The sequence below is a fragment of the Hippopotamus amphibius genome, chromosome 3 (assembly GCF_030028045.1).
Source record: "Hippopotamus amphibius kiboko isolate mHipAmp2 chromosome 3, mHipAmp2.hap2, whole genome shotgun sequence".
In the NCBI taxonomy this organism is placed as follows: domain Eukaryota; kingdom Metazoa; phylum Chordata; class Mammalia; order Artiodactyla; family Hippopotamidae; genus Hippopotamus; species Hippopotamus amphibius.
Window position 1 is genome coordinate 146,429,944 of NC_080188.1, and position 19,166 is coordinate 146,449,109.

Below are 19,166 nucleotides of genomic sequence, written 5' to 3' on the forward strand. Positions count from 1 at the left end.
AAAAAGAGTGTTGTTCTCAGCTTCTCTGAGAAACTACACACTTACTAAATAATGTTTTAGTGCTCTAAATATTTTAAGGACTTCTCTTGTAAAATCTCTCAGACCCACTTTACTAGGGACATGTTACCCTGTAGTATGCAGAGGTTGGCAAACTATGGCCAGTAGGCCAAAGGCCTGCTACCTCATTTTGTAAATACATTTTAACTGGAACACAGCCAAGCTCACTCATCCACATATTGTGTACGGCTGCTACAATGGCAGAATTGAGTACAGACCATAAAGTCTAAAATATTCAATATTTGGCCCTGCATAGAAAAAGTCTGCTGTCTATCATTTCTTTAGTGTCCCCACCACCACCACCCCTTTCTATAAAAGGGTTTCACTTGGGACACCTCTCTTCTGCCTCCACCCTATCCTTTATTTAGGAACAAAGACAAAACAGAAACCCTGGCCATTTAGGAGTTAAAAGACTCCAAGGTGTAGGGAGTAAGAGAAGAAAATCAGTTGGTAGAGCTAGGCTGGGAAGCTGGAGGCCTTACCATAGCCCCCCGCCCCCCGCCAAGCAGTAGGTTCATTCACAGAAGCTGACTTGTGAGTTGCCTGCTTGGACAAGCTGCAGGTGATGACACAGGTGAGCATTGTGGGCCTAACACTGTAGATGTCAGTGACTTGCTGGTGTCAGATCACTGTAAGCTGAGGACTTCCTGTAATGTCATTTATCTGATCAATGGTAAAAAATACTTAAAATGACTTCCAGTTCCAGCCAGTCATCTCTGATAATGAGCTATGCATAAATATTACAAATTCTATTAGTTCTTTTTATAACTCAAGGCTTTTAGGGCCAAATAATTCAATAGAGTCTCCTACTGGGCTTCCCTGAACATAGGTCTATAGAAACCATTATCTCAAAAAAAAAAAAAAAAAATCAATAAGTTAGCAATTTATTCTTTTTATAGAAAATATGTACTTCAGATGATGCATTTCTTCTGAGAAAGCTAAAGTAATTTAGTGAAATTAAAATAAGTACAAATTATGCAAAGGAATAGATTTTCAAATCTTTCATCAGAAAGCAACAACATTAAAAAGCATCCTCATACAACAAATAAAAATGATTTTACAAGGATCTTGCTGAAACTGAGTACTTGAGGAAGGGAAAGAAATCCTAATAAGTTTCTAAAGAGCAAGACACAGAAAATGGAGATTAATTTTAATGAGTGTATTACTACTAAAGATATATCATTGACTTTTAAAATTTGTAGTAAATGTAAAAAAAAAGAGGGAGTTCTCATAGATTCATTCACTATCTATTTTCTCCATAAAACAGTACATTTACCAAGAGTGAATTCCCCTCTTGAAATTTCTTTGAAAATACCCACCGGTGTCTTCAAATTGCTTTAACTACTTAGAAAAAACAATTATATTAAGAATAGTTCCAAAGACAAGCCCCAGAGCTGCATTACTGTTAACTGTGTATCTTTGTGATCTGAGTTTTGAATCTGTAAATTCAAGAAACAGACCTAATAATAAATCAAAGACACTGCAAATATGAATAAATGGATGTTGAAAGACTGAGAGAAACTCTCAAAATCATCTAGAAAGACACAGAATGTGCTTCTAAGACCCCGAAGCTAGTCCCAGTGCAGCAGCTGTTAGGCCCCTACCTTAGATCCTGCTTGGCCTAATCTGGCATGTTGGGCTCTAGAAGTGACACAGTTAAGGGATACAAGCCTTCCCAAGTAGCCCCATCTTACTTACTATGGATGGCAATGAACGTTGGCAAATTTTTGAAAGAGGGAAGGAGTAAGACTATAAGACATTACAGTTGTGTGGGATGAGCTAACATTTTGTCTTGATAGCCTCCCCAACTCAACCCTTAATTCTTGGCAAAAAAATCTAACCAAAGCCTTTACTTTCTTTTCCCTTTTCTCTCCCACCAAGAACCTTTTGTTTCAGCAGGCCTGCTCCAGTATCTGAAGTGAAGGAATGTACTCTTTTCCCATTACTTCCCTTCAGTCTTGCTCAGGGATCTTCTCCAGGGATCTTTCTTTTTTAACTGCCCTCTGGTCCTACAGTCTATAGGGATGGTGGGACCAAGTCTAAGCATAGGAGATGCAAGCCAAAGGGGAAGCTCTCAGAAGACAGGTGGGTGTGGTCCTTTCTGTTCTGACAAGCATTTTGGGCAAAGGTCTTAGAACCTACCCCCAGGGACTTCCCTGGTGGCACAGTGGTTAAGAATCCACCTGTCACTGCAGGGGACACAGGTTCAATCCCTGGTCCGGAACGATCCCACATGCCTCGGAGCAACAAAGCCCGTGCACCACAACTACTCAGCCTGTGCTCTAGAGCTCATGAGCTACAATTACTGAAGCCCTCGTGCCACAACTGCTGAAGCCCGCATGCCTAAAGCCTGTGCTCCACAATAGGAGAAGCCACTGCACTGAGAAGCCTGCCCACCGCAACAAAGAGTAGCCCCCGCTCTCCTCAACTAGAGAAAGCCCACATGCAGCAATGAAGACCCAACACAGCCAATAAAAATAAATTTATTAAAAATAAATTAAAAAAACCATTTCTATGCCTTTTGATTTTTTAACATGATGTCAATTTTAAAAGTTTAAGAAACTTTAAATCTCAAAAAATAAAGCTTTAAAAACTAAATTTAGGGAATTCCCTGGCAGTCCAGTGGTTAGGACCCCACACTCTCACTGCTGAGTGCCTGGGTTCAATCCCCAGGTTAAAAAAGAAAAAACTAAATTTAGTTTCCCACATCAATTAACAAATTCCTTTCCTACCAAAACAAAGTATACCAAGGCTTTACACTGAGAACAAAAAGAATGTATAAGCTGTAATTAGTATAATTGTTTCCAGTAGTACTCTATGAATAAGTGCAGAATTAAATAACGAAACATCCATTTGACCTAGCCCTGTATATTTGTAAATAAACAGCTCTTCTGTACTTCCCCTTAAACACCAATGATCATCTTAAATAGCACTTTAAGAGTGAACTGGTTGTAAAAAACAAATTATTCTGCAACTCTGCTGGCAGAGGAAATCATAATACGACAAGGAAAACAATTCAGAGAAGCCTTGCTGTTAGAACTGTCTCCTCAAGTTAAAGGAGAAAATAGATATCAAATAATATTCTTTTACTGATCAAGGTTTTATTCAACCCAGAACCTCAAGGTTGGCAAATTTTGCTTGGTTTCCAATTAACTTGAGAATTAACACTCATAAATCATATTAGTATATTATAAACAGCTTAAATGCCAGCAATTTCACTGTAGAAGCACATATCAAATTTTCCACTACTATTCTTCACTGAAGGAACAAGTCATGGTTCTCTGCCTGGTCCTTTAGATTTGGGTTCCATAATAACTATAATTTAGTGAATTGGCACATTTATGTAAAGACATTTACATTATGTGCCACTCTTAATCTTACAACTCTATTGTACAGGCATTATCCCTATTTTATAGATGAAGTTGTCAAGCTGAGAGAGCTTAAATAACTTGCTTACATTTGTAGAACCAATTACTGGCAGAGTTGAATACAAACTCAACATTAAACCTCTTGCCATGTCCCTAATGTGAAAAGATCTTATTTTCTATGATTAATAAAATTTTGCTTAGTGTCATTTATTATAATACATATTGCAATTAAAATTAGATGAATAGAACTTTCAAATAAACCTAATAAGTTTCTTTTGTCTTTCCAAAGCACTTTATAGCAACAAATCCTTATCATATACATCACCTGAATTAAGAGATACTTAAACTAATGGCTAAATCCGTCAGTCTAGAGACACTGCGGGGGAGGAGATGGTTAGGTAAAAGATCCTTTGTGTCATTCAATTAATCTGAAAGTAGATTAATGTCATGGCTACTACTATAGCAAATTAACATAACAAGTCACAGCTGGAGCAAGAGGAGGTGGCTAAATGGAGGAAAGCCATCTTCTAGAAAGAACACGATGGTGCTCTCCAACCCCACAATGCTGTGTCTTAGCACAATATGGAGAGTAAAAAAACAAATAATGGTGACATACACTGATACTGAATTTTTCAAAGATTATTTTTAAAAGGAAAAAAGTTTTTTAAAATAAAAATACGAGTTTTATAATGCACCTAAGTTTCTAAATAGATTAGGTACTATCTCATGTTTTTGTAATTAGTTTTTATTTGCTTAAAGGGACAACTTAATAAGTATAAAATAGGAAAAGAAATGGTAAGAATATCAAGATACATCCCACTTTTTAACCCCCACTAAAGTTTTTAAATAGGTAGATTCCAAAACAGAACTCCTGATGCTCTTCCCCTCAAAACTGCTCCTCACCACCATACCCCATATCTAATCTATCAGCAAATCCTGTTAGTTCCTCCTTCAAAAACGTGGTACTGATGAACCCAGTGACAGGGCAAGAATAAAGATGCAGACGTAGAGAACGGACTTGAGGACACAGGGTGGGGGGCGAAGGGGAAGGTGGGACGAAGAAAGAGAGTAGCACTGACATATACACACTACCCAATGTAAAAGCAGATAGCTAGTGGGAAGCTGCTGCATAACACAGGGAGATCAACTCGATGATAGGTGATGACTTAGTGGGGCTGGGACAGGGAGGGTGGGAAGGAGTTGTGAGAGGGAGGGGATATGGAGATATATATATAAATACAGCTGATTCACTTTGTTGTACAGCAGAAACTGGCACGACAGTGTAAAGCAATTATACGCCAATAAAGAGCTTTATATATATATATATATATATGTGTATATATATATATATATATTCACTACATTCATCACTACTGAGTCCATTATTTCTCATTTGTATAATTTCACTAACTGGATTGGTCTCCTCTCTTTGGCCCCTGCCTCCATTTTTCGAGTCTCCATAAAGCAGGCACGAAACAAATCAAGTCACATCTTCTGCTCAAAATCCATTTCAAAATTAAACCACCATTTAAATTTAATTACAGTTCCTTACCCTGGCTTGCCTTTTCCACCTGAACTTCTTACTGTTCTCCTGTTCACTGTGTTCCTTCTGTGCGGGCCCTCTTGTTGGTCCTACTCCTGTCTTCCCCTACACCCTGGTTAATAGAGCCTGTTCCTCCCCTCTACCCACCACTTCAGTCTCTCTGTACCCCTTCACCCTGCTCAAATTTCTTCAGAGTCATCACCAATATATGAAACTATATTGTTTACTTTTACATGAATTTATTTATTATGTGTCCCTCCCTCTAGAGAGTAAGCATCACGAGAGTGGGGACTTGATCTGTGTTCACTGGTGTCTCCTTAGTTTCTAAAATATAGTAGGTGCTCAATAAATATGCTAAAGAACAAGTGAATATACAGACGAGCAATGTGTATAAAGACAGCACCTAGACTATACTTATTTGAATAACATAGCTTTTCCCCTTAAAATAATCAAAATTAAATCTGTCCTTAAAGGTAATTTATTTTTCCAAGTGAACTAGGTCAAAAAAAAAAGCAAAGAAAAGAAAAAAAGGGGGGTGGGGGTGGGGAAGCTTACTGTGTATAGGTGGCTGTGTTGGCTTTGTAGAGAATACAAGAATGTATTCAACAAGATCCCTACCCTTAAGGAGTTTGCAGTTTCGTGTAGAAGGCAATGCGCCCATGCGTGTGTGTGTCCTATAATGTCAAGGGAATATTACAGGTAGACAGGACTTTAGGAGGAATGGTGTTCAGGCCCCTCCCTCATTTGAAAGTCAAAGGATAAACATTATGGACTTCAGTGATCTAGAAATAATGGCAGCAGCTAGCATTTATAGAGTACTGACCATGGCGGGCACTGTGCGTGGCACTCTACGTGCTAAAAAGGCACGACCTAGATCTTGAGGATTGAGAAGAAATAATATGTGGAAAAGAGTTCATCACCTCTGACAGAAGGTAAAGATCAGAGGTGACAATATGCGAGGTGTATCTGGGAGGCAGCAGGGAGGCCAGGCTGACCACAGTATAGGTTAAGAACAAAGGAACAGTAGGAGATGGTGTTGGAAAAGGTAAAGTGGGCCAGGTTATCAAGTGTCCTGAGTACTAAGCTACTTAGTACAGCCTTTATCCTGGAGCCAAATGGAGTCGTGGGATGAGACTGACAAGCAAAAATTATTTTACAGCAGAGGTTTAAATTAACAGTCTATGTGTTAGACCCAGACCCTCAGGTATGTTTGGTTTCATCTACAGTATTTCAAAAAGCTATTCAGCTTTCTAGACAGGCAGGGGAACATTCTCCCTATCACCTACAACTGAGTCATTTCATTTACTCCTATTATCTGACTGGCCCCTTTGGGTATCACTTTGAGACCCTAAGTTTATATGGTGCTAATGGAAGACCCTTTGGAGGGGGAGAAGATGATATGAGGAATGGGAAAACTTATTAAGTTGCTATTGCAAAACTCCAGGAAGAGGCAGTAAAGATGTAAATTAAAAGAATGATTAAATGGAAAAGAAAAGGAGCTGGGTGCAAGAGACATGACAAATAAGAGAAGCATTAATTAATTAGAAAATTTAGAGGGCAGGATACAAAAGAAAGGCAAAGATGAGACCATCTGGCACAAAGAAAAGATAGGTAATCCCTGGATAATCCTTTGGGGCTCATTTAGACACTTACATAAACCCAGGGTCAAGCATTTTCCATGAACCCTCTTATGTTATTGGAAGACTGTATTTTGTCTATTGTGAGGAAGCCAGACTTTCCCTGCTTCCCTTAAAAGAGCCATTCAAGAACACCATGATTGCTGTTTCTTTTTTCTTTTTTAAATGGGCATGCTGGTTTTGTTCTATTTTATTTTATTTTGGCTGCGTTGGGTCTTTGTTGCTGCATTCGGGCTTTCTCTAGTTGCAGCAAGCAGGGGCTACTCTTCGTTGCAGTGTGCAGGTTTCTTAGTGCAGTGGTTTCTCTTGTTGCAGAGCACAGGCTCTAGCTTCGCAGGGCTTCAGTAGTTGCGGTTTGTGGGCTCAGTAGTTGTGGCTCACAGGCTCTAGAATGCACGCTCAGTAGTTGTGGTGCACGGGCTCTAGAATGCACGCTCAGTAGTTGTGGTGCACGGGCTTAGCTGCTCCGTGGCATCTGGGATCTTTTCAGAGCAGGGATCAAACCCATGTTCCCCGCATTGGCAGGCGGATTCTTAACCACTGTGCCACCAGGGAAGTCCCTGATTGCTGTTTCTAAGACCCTCCTTTGTCCAAGATCCACAGAGCAGCAAACTATGATTTCATAAAATCCTACTGCTTAGTCCTAGCCTACCATCTTAACTTGGTAAGGGAATCCCACAGTGGCTAGTCTTAGTGTAACTTAATTTCCCTGATCTCAGCCAAGAGACAGAGATGAATACTGCACAGAAGTCACTTAGATTAGATAGCTTCTCTGAAGACAAACTCAACACCAATTTTGGGTTGTCATCTTTCTCCCCAACAGAAAGTTCTAGGTTATGTCCTCTCCTATTTTGTCTCTTGTGAGACAGGTAGACCTGAAGATATCTAAGTGGGCTGGGGACGTGTTTTGCCCTCTTTCAGATTAAAAGCTTTTTAAAGATCCAAGCAGTAGTAAAGTGGCTTCTTCTCCAGCTATCACATTAGATATTATTTCTAAAAACAAAAATCACTTGAATCTGAAACATTTAAAAGTTTTCTGAACATATGCCATCTCTGCAAACAGATTACACACACATGTTAAGTGAAGAAAAATGGTTTATTTCCATATGGCATATCATGTTGCTAAAATCTGCTCACAAAGGGATCTTTGAATTACATACTATGATTATTTTCAATGTGAATAGATTAATTTTTGTAAAATTTACCCAATATTTGATCTGTTACTTACTTAGAAAGTAAAACTCCCTCACCCCCACACATGTAATAGCCTACTATAAGCTGAGTGGACTTTTATTAGCAATATGAAGTTGGATCCTAATGCCACCTTGAACTTGTATAGCATATTTCCTCTCTAAGGTTCTGATGCTAGGAACAGCTAAAGAGTTTCAAGAGAAGATAATACAACCCTCCCAGGTTCCAGAAGAAAGCAAGTCAATTATGTATTCGCATTACTAGGTTCCTGGGTAAAAGGGGTTTGGATTCTGACATTAAAATAATGTCAGTGTATTATAGGTATTGAGATAAGATTTCACCTTTTTCTAAAAACTAGGATACTCAAATTCAGCAAACAGATAACACCCACAGTCAGACTCACTGTTAGACTGAGGCTTCACACATACAGCTTCCTTCTCTGAATTTTTAATCACTGCATCTGTAATGCCATGGCACTCACACAGAAGTTACTCATCTAAAAATTACTGAACGAGAGGATAAATGAGTGAATCTCTCTAATCTGCTGACACTCCACGTGATAAACTTTTTTCTCAAAAATCTATGAAATGAGCATGTTTTTGATGCTTTTTTAAAACAGTAGATATTATACTTTTGATAGTGTGTCGCATTCTTTTTTACATAAGAAAGAAAAGCAATGCTTCAGATATTAAGCTACCATTTCACTTAGTAAAATTATTCTGGTTTTGAAAAAGATTCCCAAACCTAGAAAAGTTTCATTTATACATGCCTCTATGTTAATGAATTAGTATACACATTTTTAGTTCTCTATGAGATTTTATATAAAATATTTCATTTCATGTGATGAACCTAATTGTTTAAAAAAACACAACAAACACTTCCACCGTGCTGGTAACGGTTATCAAGGTCAAGTTCCGCTGAAGTGAGAGCTGAGCAATGCAGAAATGGCAAGAAAATGAAAGCAGAGATGCAAGAGAAAAGGGGGAAACTGGCAATGAAACACAGTGGTAGAAAGTGTGACAAAAAGTAAGGAAATCGGTGAGGGGTGGAGTCACTGATGGGAAGTAATGACAGATTTGGCAGAGAAAGACTCACTAGGATAGCACAGTGATGTGGAGGAAAGCAGGCTCATGAGCCTCAGTGGTTCCTGAGGGCAGGAAGAAATATGTGTATTATCTGGTTATTAAGAAATTATGTTCTGTATCCTCTGTTCACAAAAGTATAGACAAATGTGGCAGCAGAGAGCCCCAAAAATGACAAGAACAAGAACTTCATCTGATTCCTCTCTGTAACCTCATCACCTGACACATGGAAGATATCCTTAACACAGTTTCACTGAAAGCATGAAATAAACAGTGTTTGGATTAAAAAGAAGTTTGTACTTACAAGCAAATCCACTATTACCTAGACATTTTACTTAGCTCAAAACTTCATTCTTAAGATACTAAGGAAATAGTAAGCATAGTGATTTTCAGTTTTGAAATTTTAAAAACTTTTCCTGACACAGGCAGATTTTATCAAAGCATATTTTTCAGAAAGGAGAAGGAAGTATTCAGAAACAATCTGTTTAGCATTATCATAGGAAAGTAAACTAGTTTTGTTAGTCATATGCAGCTTTGGGGGTTTTTACAACAGTACAACTTAACAGACCACAGACTTTTAGGAAAGGGGATCATCATGTATAAAAAGTAACTTCACAGGAAAGACAACTTTAAAATTACATACACATAGTTTCCACAGCTAGCTAGGTGTTATCTATAGGAGAAACTGACATTACGAGTTTAGTTGTACTACAATGTTAATTTAACAGTAATTCCCCACCATAAATGTCCTTTGAAGCAGGGAGACTCAACAGGAGTACTCTGGTCCTTCTTCACAGTTTATACTTAAAAAAAGTAAAACTAGACCATACTGTAAGGTCAGCTTGATTCAACTTGAAAATATAAGCAGTCAGGTAATTGTAACTTTTTGGTATTACAGCTTGATTTGAATATGGTTGTGATTTCTGCTCTGATAATTCCCTGTACCAGAGGTCTGATGAAAATAAACAAGAGAAGGAATACTGGGTCTAGTGTTATACTATTAGCTCTACTTAAATATTTTTTAACTATTCTTAAAAATTAAGGTTTTAAAAATATATATATATATAAACATAAAATTGCCATTTTAGCCATTTTTAGGTGTACAATTCAGTGGCATCAATTACATTCATAATGTTGTATAACATTGCCAAAACTATTTCTAAAAGTTTCATCACCCCAAACAGAAACTCTGCACTCATTAAACCATTACTAAATAATTTTAAGAAAAAAATTAAGAAAAGTCAGTTTATGAAGGATTGACTGTAAATGGCAATAAAAAGATCTAGTTTAAATAAACAAAAGAATGACTATTTTATCTAATTTTGTCAAGAAAAAAATTAAGAAGAAAAATCATAGTTGATGGAGAATAAACCCTGAATAGCAATAAAGGAAGCTAGTAATGTAACAGTAATTATCTTAGAAAGCTTTCACAGCGTTCCATTTTCACATGTATTCTGTTATCTATTTTGGCTTTGTTACGTTCCCATTTTCTACTTGATGGGTTTTTTTTTTTCCAGTGATAATGCAGAATTAGAAAACAATGGATATAAATTAATCAAAAGCTTACTTGGAAAGAAATACAAGATGAAGAAGAAGAAAAGCAGTTAGTATCCTAATTCTCAGAGAAGTAAACAGAATTAGAGAGTTAGATAGTAACTCTATTAGGCTGGTAACTGGTGGAGTCAGTATTTGAACTAAGGCTATCAGACTCTGCTCTTTCCACCATGCCAGACTGCCTTCCTGAGGCACTAGAGTTTTGGTATGGCTTTTTTTTTTTCCCTGAACTTTAAAAAATTGTATTATCAAACAAAGGAGGATGGTCATCTTGATATTCTCTCCTGCCCCCCTTTTTGGTTCTTCATTAGCTTAATTACTGTATAGAGAAACTTTAAAACGTAGAATTATTTGTAATATTTGACTTAAGTCAAGTAGTATTAAGTTTGTTCAAACCTACAGCTTATAAACCCATCCAGTATCTCCTACTCTTACTGTACTTTAAAATGTTTCCTTCATTCTGTTATACCGTTTTAAGGAATTTTAAAATACATTAATAATAAGAAGAAACAGTGAGTATATATTATATTTTATCTTCTAGATGTATGAGAAGAAAAATAAGATTTCCTTACAAGAGTGTAACTAATCTTATCTTGTTCATATATCCCAGGACTGCCAAATAAAAAACATAAGAATAAGAAAAATTATGTACATAATGCTTACTATACTAGAGGCATGCAATATAATTTTTGAGGTATAAACATCATAATTATACATAATGATTAAAAGTTTATATTCACTAAATTTCTCCCTCATGTTTGAGGCCAGGGAAAATTTACAAAAACAAGGCAATATTTAGCATATATTTGCTTTCAAATTTCATCATTTTAATTGTATTTTATATTAAATGGTATTTTTATTAAATCTCAAATTTACCTCTGCAATCTCTATCCTTTTTGCAAGATCATCAAGAGAAAGACAGCTTTCATCAGAAGGCAGGTTCTCCTGTAGATTATAGGATGCTTCTTCAGGAGAAAGATCTTGAAGGAGATCAGAGTCTTCCTCTTGGTTATCTTCATATGAAAGGGAATCTTCAGTTTCTTTTAAGCATCCTTCTAAAAGGCTGTTCAAATAGTCTTCTGTTTCTTTACTGACGTGTTCGTCCTTATCTCCCTGTTCCTCTGGGGCCATATACACCTCTGGAAGCACTGTACTTAAATCAGATACTTGATTATTTTCACAAAGTACGCTCTCAGGGCCCTCTGAGTCAGTCTGCCCCTGTGGTGATTTTCCATCACTGTCTGTAAGATCAGGTTGCTGCAGCTCATTTAATTCACTGTTCTCAAGTTGGTCTGTGGACAACGCCTCAGAAGCATCCTGAAGTAGCAACCGGAATTCCTTTCTTTGCGTTTGTGAGTATTTACCCTCAGAAATCAACGCAGGAGGTATATGGTCAGAGTCTGGTAAAATCGTCTCTATCAGTGACTCCCTAGAAGCCTTAGGGTCCTCAGCAATGCCCTCTGTTTTGGCCACGTCTTGGCAGGCCTCTGACTGAGTCAGCGGCAAGCATCTGTCATCCTCACAAGCATTCCCTGAAGAGTGGGGCCCAGCCCTGCTCCCAGCCGGCTCCAAGGGCTGGGCGTGGAGCTCCAGTGTGGCTCCAGCGCTGCAGCACAGCTCCTCCGTGTGGCCCTTCCCTGCAGTTACCGGAAGGCTCGGGGGATCTGCCTGCCTGTCCATCTGATTACAGCAGGAACTGCTCTCTCGGATCTCTTTTTCATGTTGGCTTTCTTTTCCTGATTCTATGCCAAGACAAGTTTCACTCTCTGAAAACGAAGGAAAACAAGTTGTTTTAAGATTCAAAACAGAACTTGGTACAGGAGGGACCTGAAAGGACGTGAATAATATGTGGGACAAACAATATTCTAAACCTCTGAAATGGAAATTCTACCTGTTGAATAATAGTGTCTTTAGGTAGAGGAAATATCCTAAACATTCAGTAAGTAATCCTTTACATATAAAAATCAACAGATTATTTTAAAAAATGTTTAAAATATGAATATATAATTTAGTCTTCATTATAATTGAAAAAGTCATTTTTCAAAGGTTTAAAAGATATTCTTCTGAGCTTTATTGGCCATGTATACTTAAATGAATATTTTAAACTGTAGAAAAATTATTTTCAGTGTATTTTAGACATGGGTATATTAAATAAATAATTTTACATGATGAACCATGGTAATACATAATTTAAAGTGTAAGAAAAACAATACTGGTTCTGATCTATTAAGACTAAACTAAGGAACATAAGTCTGTTCTGTTCAAATTTATTTAAGCATAATAGCCTTAATAATAACATCCTTAATTAATGTGTTGGGAAATTACTTACAACTTCTTAAAGGGAGGCAGTAAAGCATAGTGGTATAAAGTATAAGTCCTGGTACCAGGTAGAAATGGGTTTGGAATTTTGATATTTGTTTCAATTTCTATTTTAAATAAAATCAATTTAAAATACTTTTCTTTCACTTTAAAACTAAACCATTAAAAACCTTCAAAAATATATACTGAATTCATAAACTAGGAGATAACAGAGAAGCTTGCTCATGATTCAGTTTTTGGTCAAGTAAGCATTTCCTAACTACCACAGGAGTTTTAGCTTTTTCTTTTGTCATATATTGTTTAATTTATACAAATAATGGGCCAAAGGTTAAAATCAAGAGTGAAATATAGTGATGATTATATTCTTCCTGGTTTTTCATTTATTGGTACTTTAACAATTACCAACTGACAATGGTGGCACATACCGTACCAAAGAAAAGGCAGAACTTAAATGCCATCTTCTGATTTTTCAGGGACCGAAGCTGGCCACCTCAACTCTGCACTGCTGAGCTTACTGGAGTTTGTACTACCTCCCCCAACACCTTAACTCAAACATGAGATGAGGAGAGGACACGGAAAAAGAGGTCTCTTTTGGGGAGAGTACAGCATTATCTCTCTTGTCCCACCCCAAGGAATCACTCAAAGTTTGGAAGACTGCAAAAAACACATGGACATTTTAATCCCCATTAGGTTGTCTGCTTCACCACTGAGCTTGCTGGTCTGCCTCTCTGTTAAGATCAGGGAGGTCAGAGCAAAGAGGGCCCCAGTCAGATGGAAAGGGGGCCAAACTCTCCTCCACAAATTCCCAGTACCCAAAGGTTCAGAAGACAGCCCTCAAAACACATCCAGAGAATTCAGAGAGTAAATAGCATAAACACAGGGCAGAGAGGTCCCCACATCAGAGGAACAGGGTATGCTGTCTCTAGCTGAGGGTCAGTTATCTAAAAAACCACAAAGGTCGAGGAAAGCAACTTGGAGGTAAGCTCCTCCTCAGTTGGTCCTGCCAGGGCCACCACACATCCCCATAGCCTGGATTCAGTCCTATGCACTAATCTAGCTAGCTTCAACAGAGAGCAGACCACGCTCCCAGCCCCTGCAGAGCTGGTGGACAGAGAAGAGCTTTATATAAAATGAGATTTAAGTGTTAAAGGTAAAGCTTGTAATTGAATAGGACTAAGTCATAAAGAATCAAAATAAGACTATTTTATAGCTATAAGTGACTGAAAAGTTAGAGAATCAGCCTGAGATGCCACTGTATGAGTAGAAAGTGAGGTGGCTGACTATAGTTACTAGACAAAATACAGTCATTTTAAGTACTGTTTCTAAAGCAAGATACCACTTAAGCGGTGTGTAACAAACACTACGCATAGGTACAATGTATTATTTATAAAATACTAGCCTGAAAACAGGTGCTTCATTCCACTATTGGAAAGAATATAAAATATGAAAAAAAAAGTGGTATTTTAAGATGCAAGGGCAAGAGTTTCAGACTAGATCAGGAGTGTAGCCATAGTTTATGTTCTATACTATATAAAATCTAAGTGATATTTTTAATGCATATTCAGTCTCCAAACATAATATATGCTATTTTATAATCTGTTGTATCAAATCATGCTTTTGGGGAAAAGCTTAAAACCTGTCTTTACAGGTAATAAAAAACAGTCTTCTGCCTTACCCTCCCAGCTGTCTGATTCCTGCTCTCTAGGGGCAGCCATTTTTCAGTTCCTTTAGCTGTTTCCTCTCATATTTGCCCTCCATTTCTCAATAAGACTAATATTGTTATTCACTGACTTTTCAGCTTTAGAGACTGCCTACTGATTTCCCACTATAGAAGAGAGTTCTCCTGGTCCCTTTTCCCAACAATGTTTTCTTTCCCCTCCTCTGGCTCACATTACAATTCAACACAATTCTGGGACAAATCTATATTCAAATGCTTACATTACTATGGTTTGGTAAATACTATTCACAACTGACCCACACTGTGTACTCTGATACATTTTCCTTTCTCATTTACGCTTTGTTTTCCTTTGTGTTGATAACTGCCTCACTACTTCATTAAAAACAAAAACAAAAACATTACCTATGCATCTTCAAACTCTACAGGTGTATAACTATGGTATAAGTACCAAAAAATAATTTATCAGTTTTAAAACATATCCTTCTTGAGTCCCTGACCTGGAATTCCTCTCCAGGCCTGCTACACAGTGATCCTAGGAATTCATTTTGGCTCTATTTTGGAAACCTTGTTTTCTCTGAATCCCAGGTCTTCCTCTTTATTCTCTCTTAGTAGAAACTTTCCTAAGAAAAGGTACATGGACGGTAAACTTTTAAAGATTATTTACATCTGAAAGTCTTTACTTCTTCACCCCTGACAACAACTTTGGTTGGGTAAAGCTTTCTAGGTTAGAAATAATTTCCTCTTGCAATTTTGAAGGCACTGCTGTATTGTCTAGCTTCAAATAGGGCCTCCTGTTCAGTAGAAAGGGAATATAAAGGTCTAAATGCCTCTTGTACATTCTTTTAGCCCAACCCTAAAGCTTTAAATTTAGAGGTACTCTCTGCGCTTCCAGTTCCCAAACCTTCCCAGGCAGAAATCAACCCTTTCCCTAGACACTTAAGTTTTTGCCTTTCTCTGGTATGTTAAGCCAGTTGTCACCCATCCATCTGCTTTCCAGCTTCCCAAATTTTCTGGATGTCATATCTACTGCTGGTTCCCTGCCAGTTCTGTCCTTTTGGCTTTCTGCCTTTAGGATCCCTTTCTGACATTTTAATAGTGTTCCCTCCCCCCCCAAAAAAGTGGAAGTAAATGTTTGATCCACTATGTTTAACCAAAAATATTTTCTGAATTTTCTACAAGTATGTATCATAGTATAAAACTTATTGTTAATGTTTCGGTTAATACTGACATGAATTTCTGTTAATTGGCTTTGCTGAATCCAAAGATCTAGTGTGGTAAGTTTACTAATCCCCATTGCATTGACTTAAGACATACTAAAAAAAAAACTTCTACTCTGATGAAATAAAAATGCAATGACAGATACTTGATACTACCAAATTAAAGAGGTAGTTCTAAAATGAGAAGTTAGACTTAACCAAAGTTCTAACACATGCTCTACAAATGCATATGCCTTTGAGTTACTCTCTCATCTTCCATCCCTCATGAATTCTCTTTAGGGAAAAATCCCCTGTGCAATTCATGATATGAGACTAACACGTTCGTGAATTAACATGTTTCTTTTAGTTTCTGAGTATCTCACTAATTATCATCAGGTAAAAACATTTGAGTGATATCAGGCTTGAAAAAGAAATTTTCAATGTTAATATTTATTTTAGTAGATTGAAAAAAATGTGCCTAAATTAAGTCTGAAACATTGATAATAGTATAAATTAGTACAGCTTCTACAGAGGTTAATTCAAAACTAAAAATGTACATACTCAGTCATCAGGGAAAAGCAAGTTAAAACCACAATGACATTCATATTCACTAAAATGACTTTAAAAAAAATAGGCTGGGCTTCCCTGGTGGCACAGTGGTTAGGAGTCCACCTGCCGATGCAGGGGACACGGGTTCGAGCCCTGGTCCGGGAAGATCCCACATGCTGCGGAGCAACTAAGCCCGTGTGCCACAACTATTGGGCCTTCGCTCTAGGGCCCACGACCCACAACTACTGAGCTCATGTGTCGCAACTACTGAAGCCCAAGTGCCTAGAGTCTGTGCTGCACAGCAAGAGAAGTCACCACAATGAGAAGCCCGTGCACTGCAACGAAGAGGAGCCCCTGCTCTCCGCAACTACAGAAAGCCCATGTGTAGCAAGACACAACGCAGCCAATAAATAAAAATAAATAAATAAGTAAATTTAAAAAATATTTAAAAAAAAAATAGGCTGACAACATTACATATCAGCAAGGATGTGGGTCAACTGGAATTCTCATATATTGCTGGTGGGGTATAAAATGGGACAACAGCACTGGAGAACTATTTGACAGTTTCTTAGAAAGTTAAACATGTACCATCCCTATGACCCAGTGATTCCACCCTCAGTTCTTTACCCCAGAGAAACATAAACATGTATTTATAAAAAAAATTCCCAGCAGTTTTATTCATGATATATCCAACTTGAAAACAATCCAAACGTCTATCAACAGGTGTATGGATAAACTAATTATGGTATAGTCAAAAGGTGGAATATTACTCAGCAATGAAAAGGAATGAAATAATGAAACATACAACAATATGGGCAACTCTGTAAACAAAGTATGCTGAACAATTCTATGTATATTACATTCTAAAACAGGGAAAACCCATTGATAATAACAGAAAGCACTGCGTTACCTGGGACTGGAGGTGGGAGGGACTGAGTGCAAGAGGACTGGGGGAAAGATTTTGGAGTGATGAATATATTCCCTATCTTGACTGGGGTAGTAATTACATGAGTGTATACAGTTGTCAAAACTCACTGAATTACACACTTAAAATAGGTACGTTTTATTGCATGGAAACTGTACTTCAATAAAGTTGATTAAGAAATGGGAAGGGAATGATAAATAGAAAACTCAGGATAATGGTTACCTCAGGGGTGGAGTGAAGCAGATGATGGGATAGAGGGAAATACAGAGGTAGTTGTAACAGAACTGACAATAATTTAGTCCCTCATTGGGTATGAGGTTCACAGGTCTTTGATTGTTTTTTTATCAATTGTTATAATGTATGTATGTAACATTATTTTTACATATAAAATATACCTTAATAAAAATGAATTAGGGACTTCCCTGGTGGCACAGTGGTTAAGACTCCATGCTCCCAATGCAGGGGGCCCAGATTTGATCCCTGCTAAGAGAACTAGATCCCACATGCATGCTGCAACTAAGGAGCCTGCCTGCCGCAACTTGGACCCAGTGCAACCAAATAAATAAATATTTTTTAATGAATTAATATATAAATTAATTAAAAAGCATGGGCTTCAGGGTCAAAAAATAGGGGCTGAGGAAAGGGAGGGATAGAGAAGTTAGGCAACCTGCCTAAGATCATATAACTTTTTTTAACTGGTGGACAGAGGATTCAAGTTTGGTTCCAGAAACAATGTCTTTAACCACTACACACACACAAAAAAGCAAGTTACTTATTATGTAAGGAGTTTAAGACCAAGAAATGTAGAGAGAAAGAAAAGGGAAAGTCTATACTGTAGAACATGTAAGACATTAGAAATAAGGAATATGGGGTAAAACAAGGACAATATATTAAATGCAAATGATTTAAAGTAATATTTTCATATTTCTCTTTCTCTTACAGTCTTTCTTACATTTCTATTTCTTCATAGAATAATCAGTCTGAGTAGACTCATTGTGAGAGATTTGACAGCTTTCTTTAAAAAATATTATTTTATCAGACTTGGTAAGATTTCTTTCTCCAGAATTTAGTCCACACCCTCCCCATAAAATGGTTATTAATGAAATGTATGCATTGTGGAAGCCTTTGATAATCCACACAATTAACATAGCAGAAGTATTCTGCAATTCAATTAGAAACCAGAAGACCCAGGTTCTAGTTGTGAACCAATTCACCAAGCAAGTGGCTTAAACGGGGTACCTCAGTTTCCTACCTGTGCCACATATCTCACAGTAGAGGCCAAGCTAGAAGTGGTGCCAAGCTAGTGCTGGGCAGTGTCACACTCAATCAGTTTGCAGTAGCTTTCTTCCCAATGTACACAACAAAGAGACACATTCACTCCCAAACTAGGTGACTATTTTGTTACTTTTCCTCCTAAGAAGTTTATGAAGTTCATTGTATTCTGATTTCTAATATAAAAATGACTGGAAAAAAGAGACAGGAAGAACAGAGTATAGTAGCACTGACCTAGGGCAACCCAAATTTGACTCATGAGAGAAGAGGGAATAAAGTAAGATGTGGGGGGGAAAAAAACGTAAAGAGAAAAAGGCAAGTGAAACTGAAGGCATCATTGTTGTCATCTTATTTCTTCAGGCAACTCAAGTCAAAACACCTGATGCTGCCTGTTTACTATCAGGGCTCTCAGGCCCAGGAACACAAAGTACAAATTAAAGTATACCATATGCTAGTCAACAAAAAAAGGAAGAGAATAAATTACTACGGATAAACTATCAAGATACAAAGCTTATCTTGATAATATCTAAATTTATAGAAAAAAGTTCTGGTAAAGTTTGTATAAAAATTTTTGGTTTTTAAACAGAAAAGGATGTCTGAATACACTAAAATCAATTTTATTTCAGAGCTTATTTGTACAATCTTGTCATATTCTGTTAAGACACATATAACCACCTACTGAAAACATGAAATAATTGTATGTTTTTATAAGAATTTATATTTTATAATTTCTACTACTAGATATCTAAAAATAGAACTACACAACGTAAAAAAATCTTGCTTCGCTACTTGTCT

At 37.2% G+C, this 19,166-nt stretch overlaps 1 protein-coding gene across 3 annotated transcripts in view; it reads right to left on the reverse strand.

The window, feature by feature from the left end:
• The window catches only part of CNST (consortin, connexin sorting protein), a 110,082-nt gene that overhangs the window by 7,032 nt on the left and 83,884 nt on the right, over positions 1–19,166 (reverse strand). For all 3 annotated transcript variants that reach the window (XM_057726115.1, XM_057726116.1, XM_057726117.1), the window contains one exon: positions 11,309–12,198. In XM_057726115.1, the coding sequence (XP_057582098.1) occupies positions 11,309–12,198 (890 nt within the window). The remainder of the gene's footprint in view (positions 1–11,308; positions 12,199–19,166) is intronic.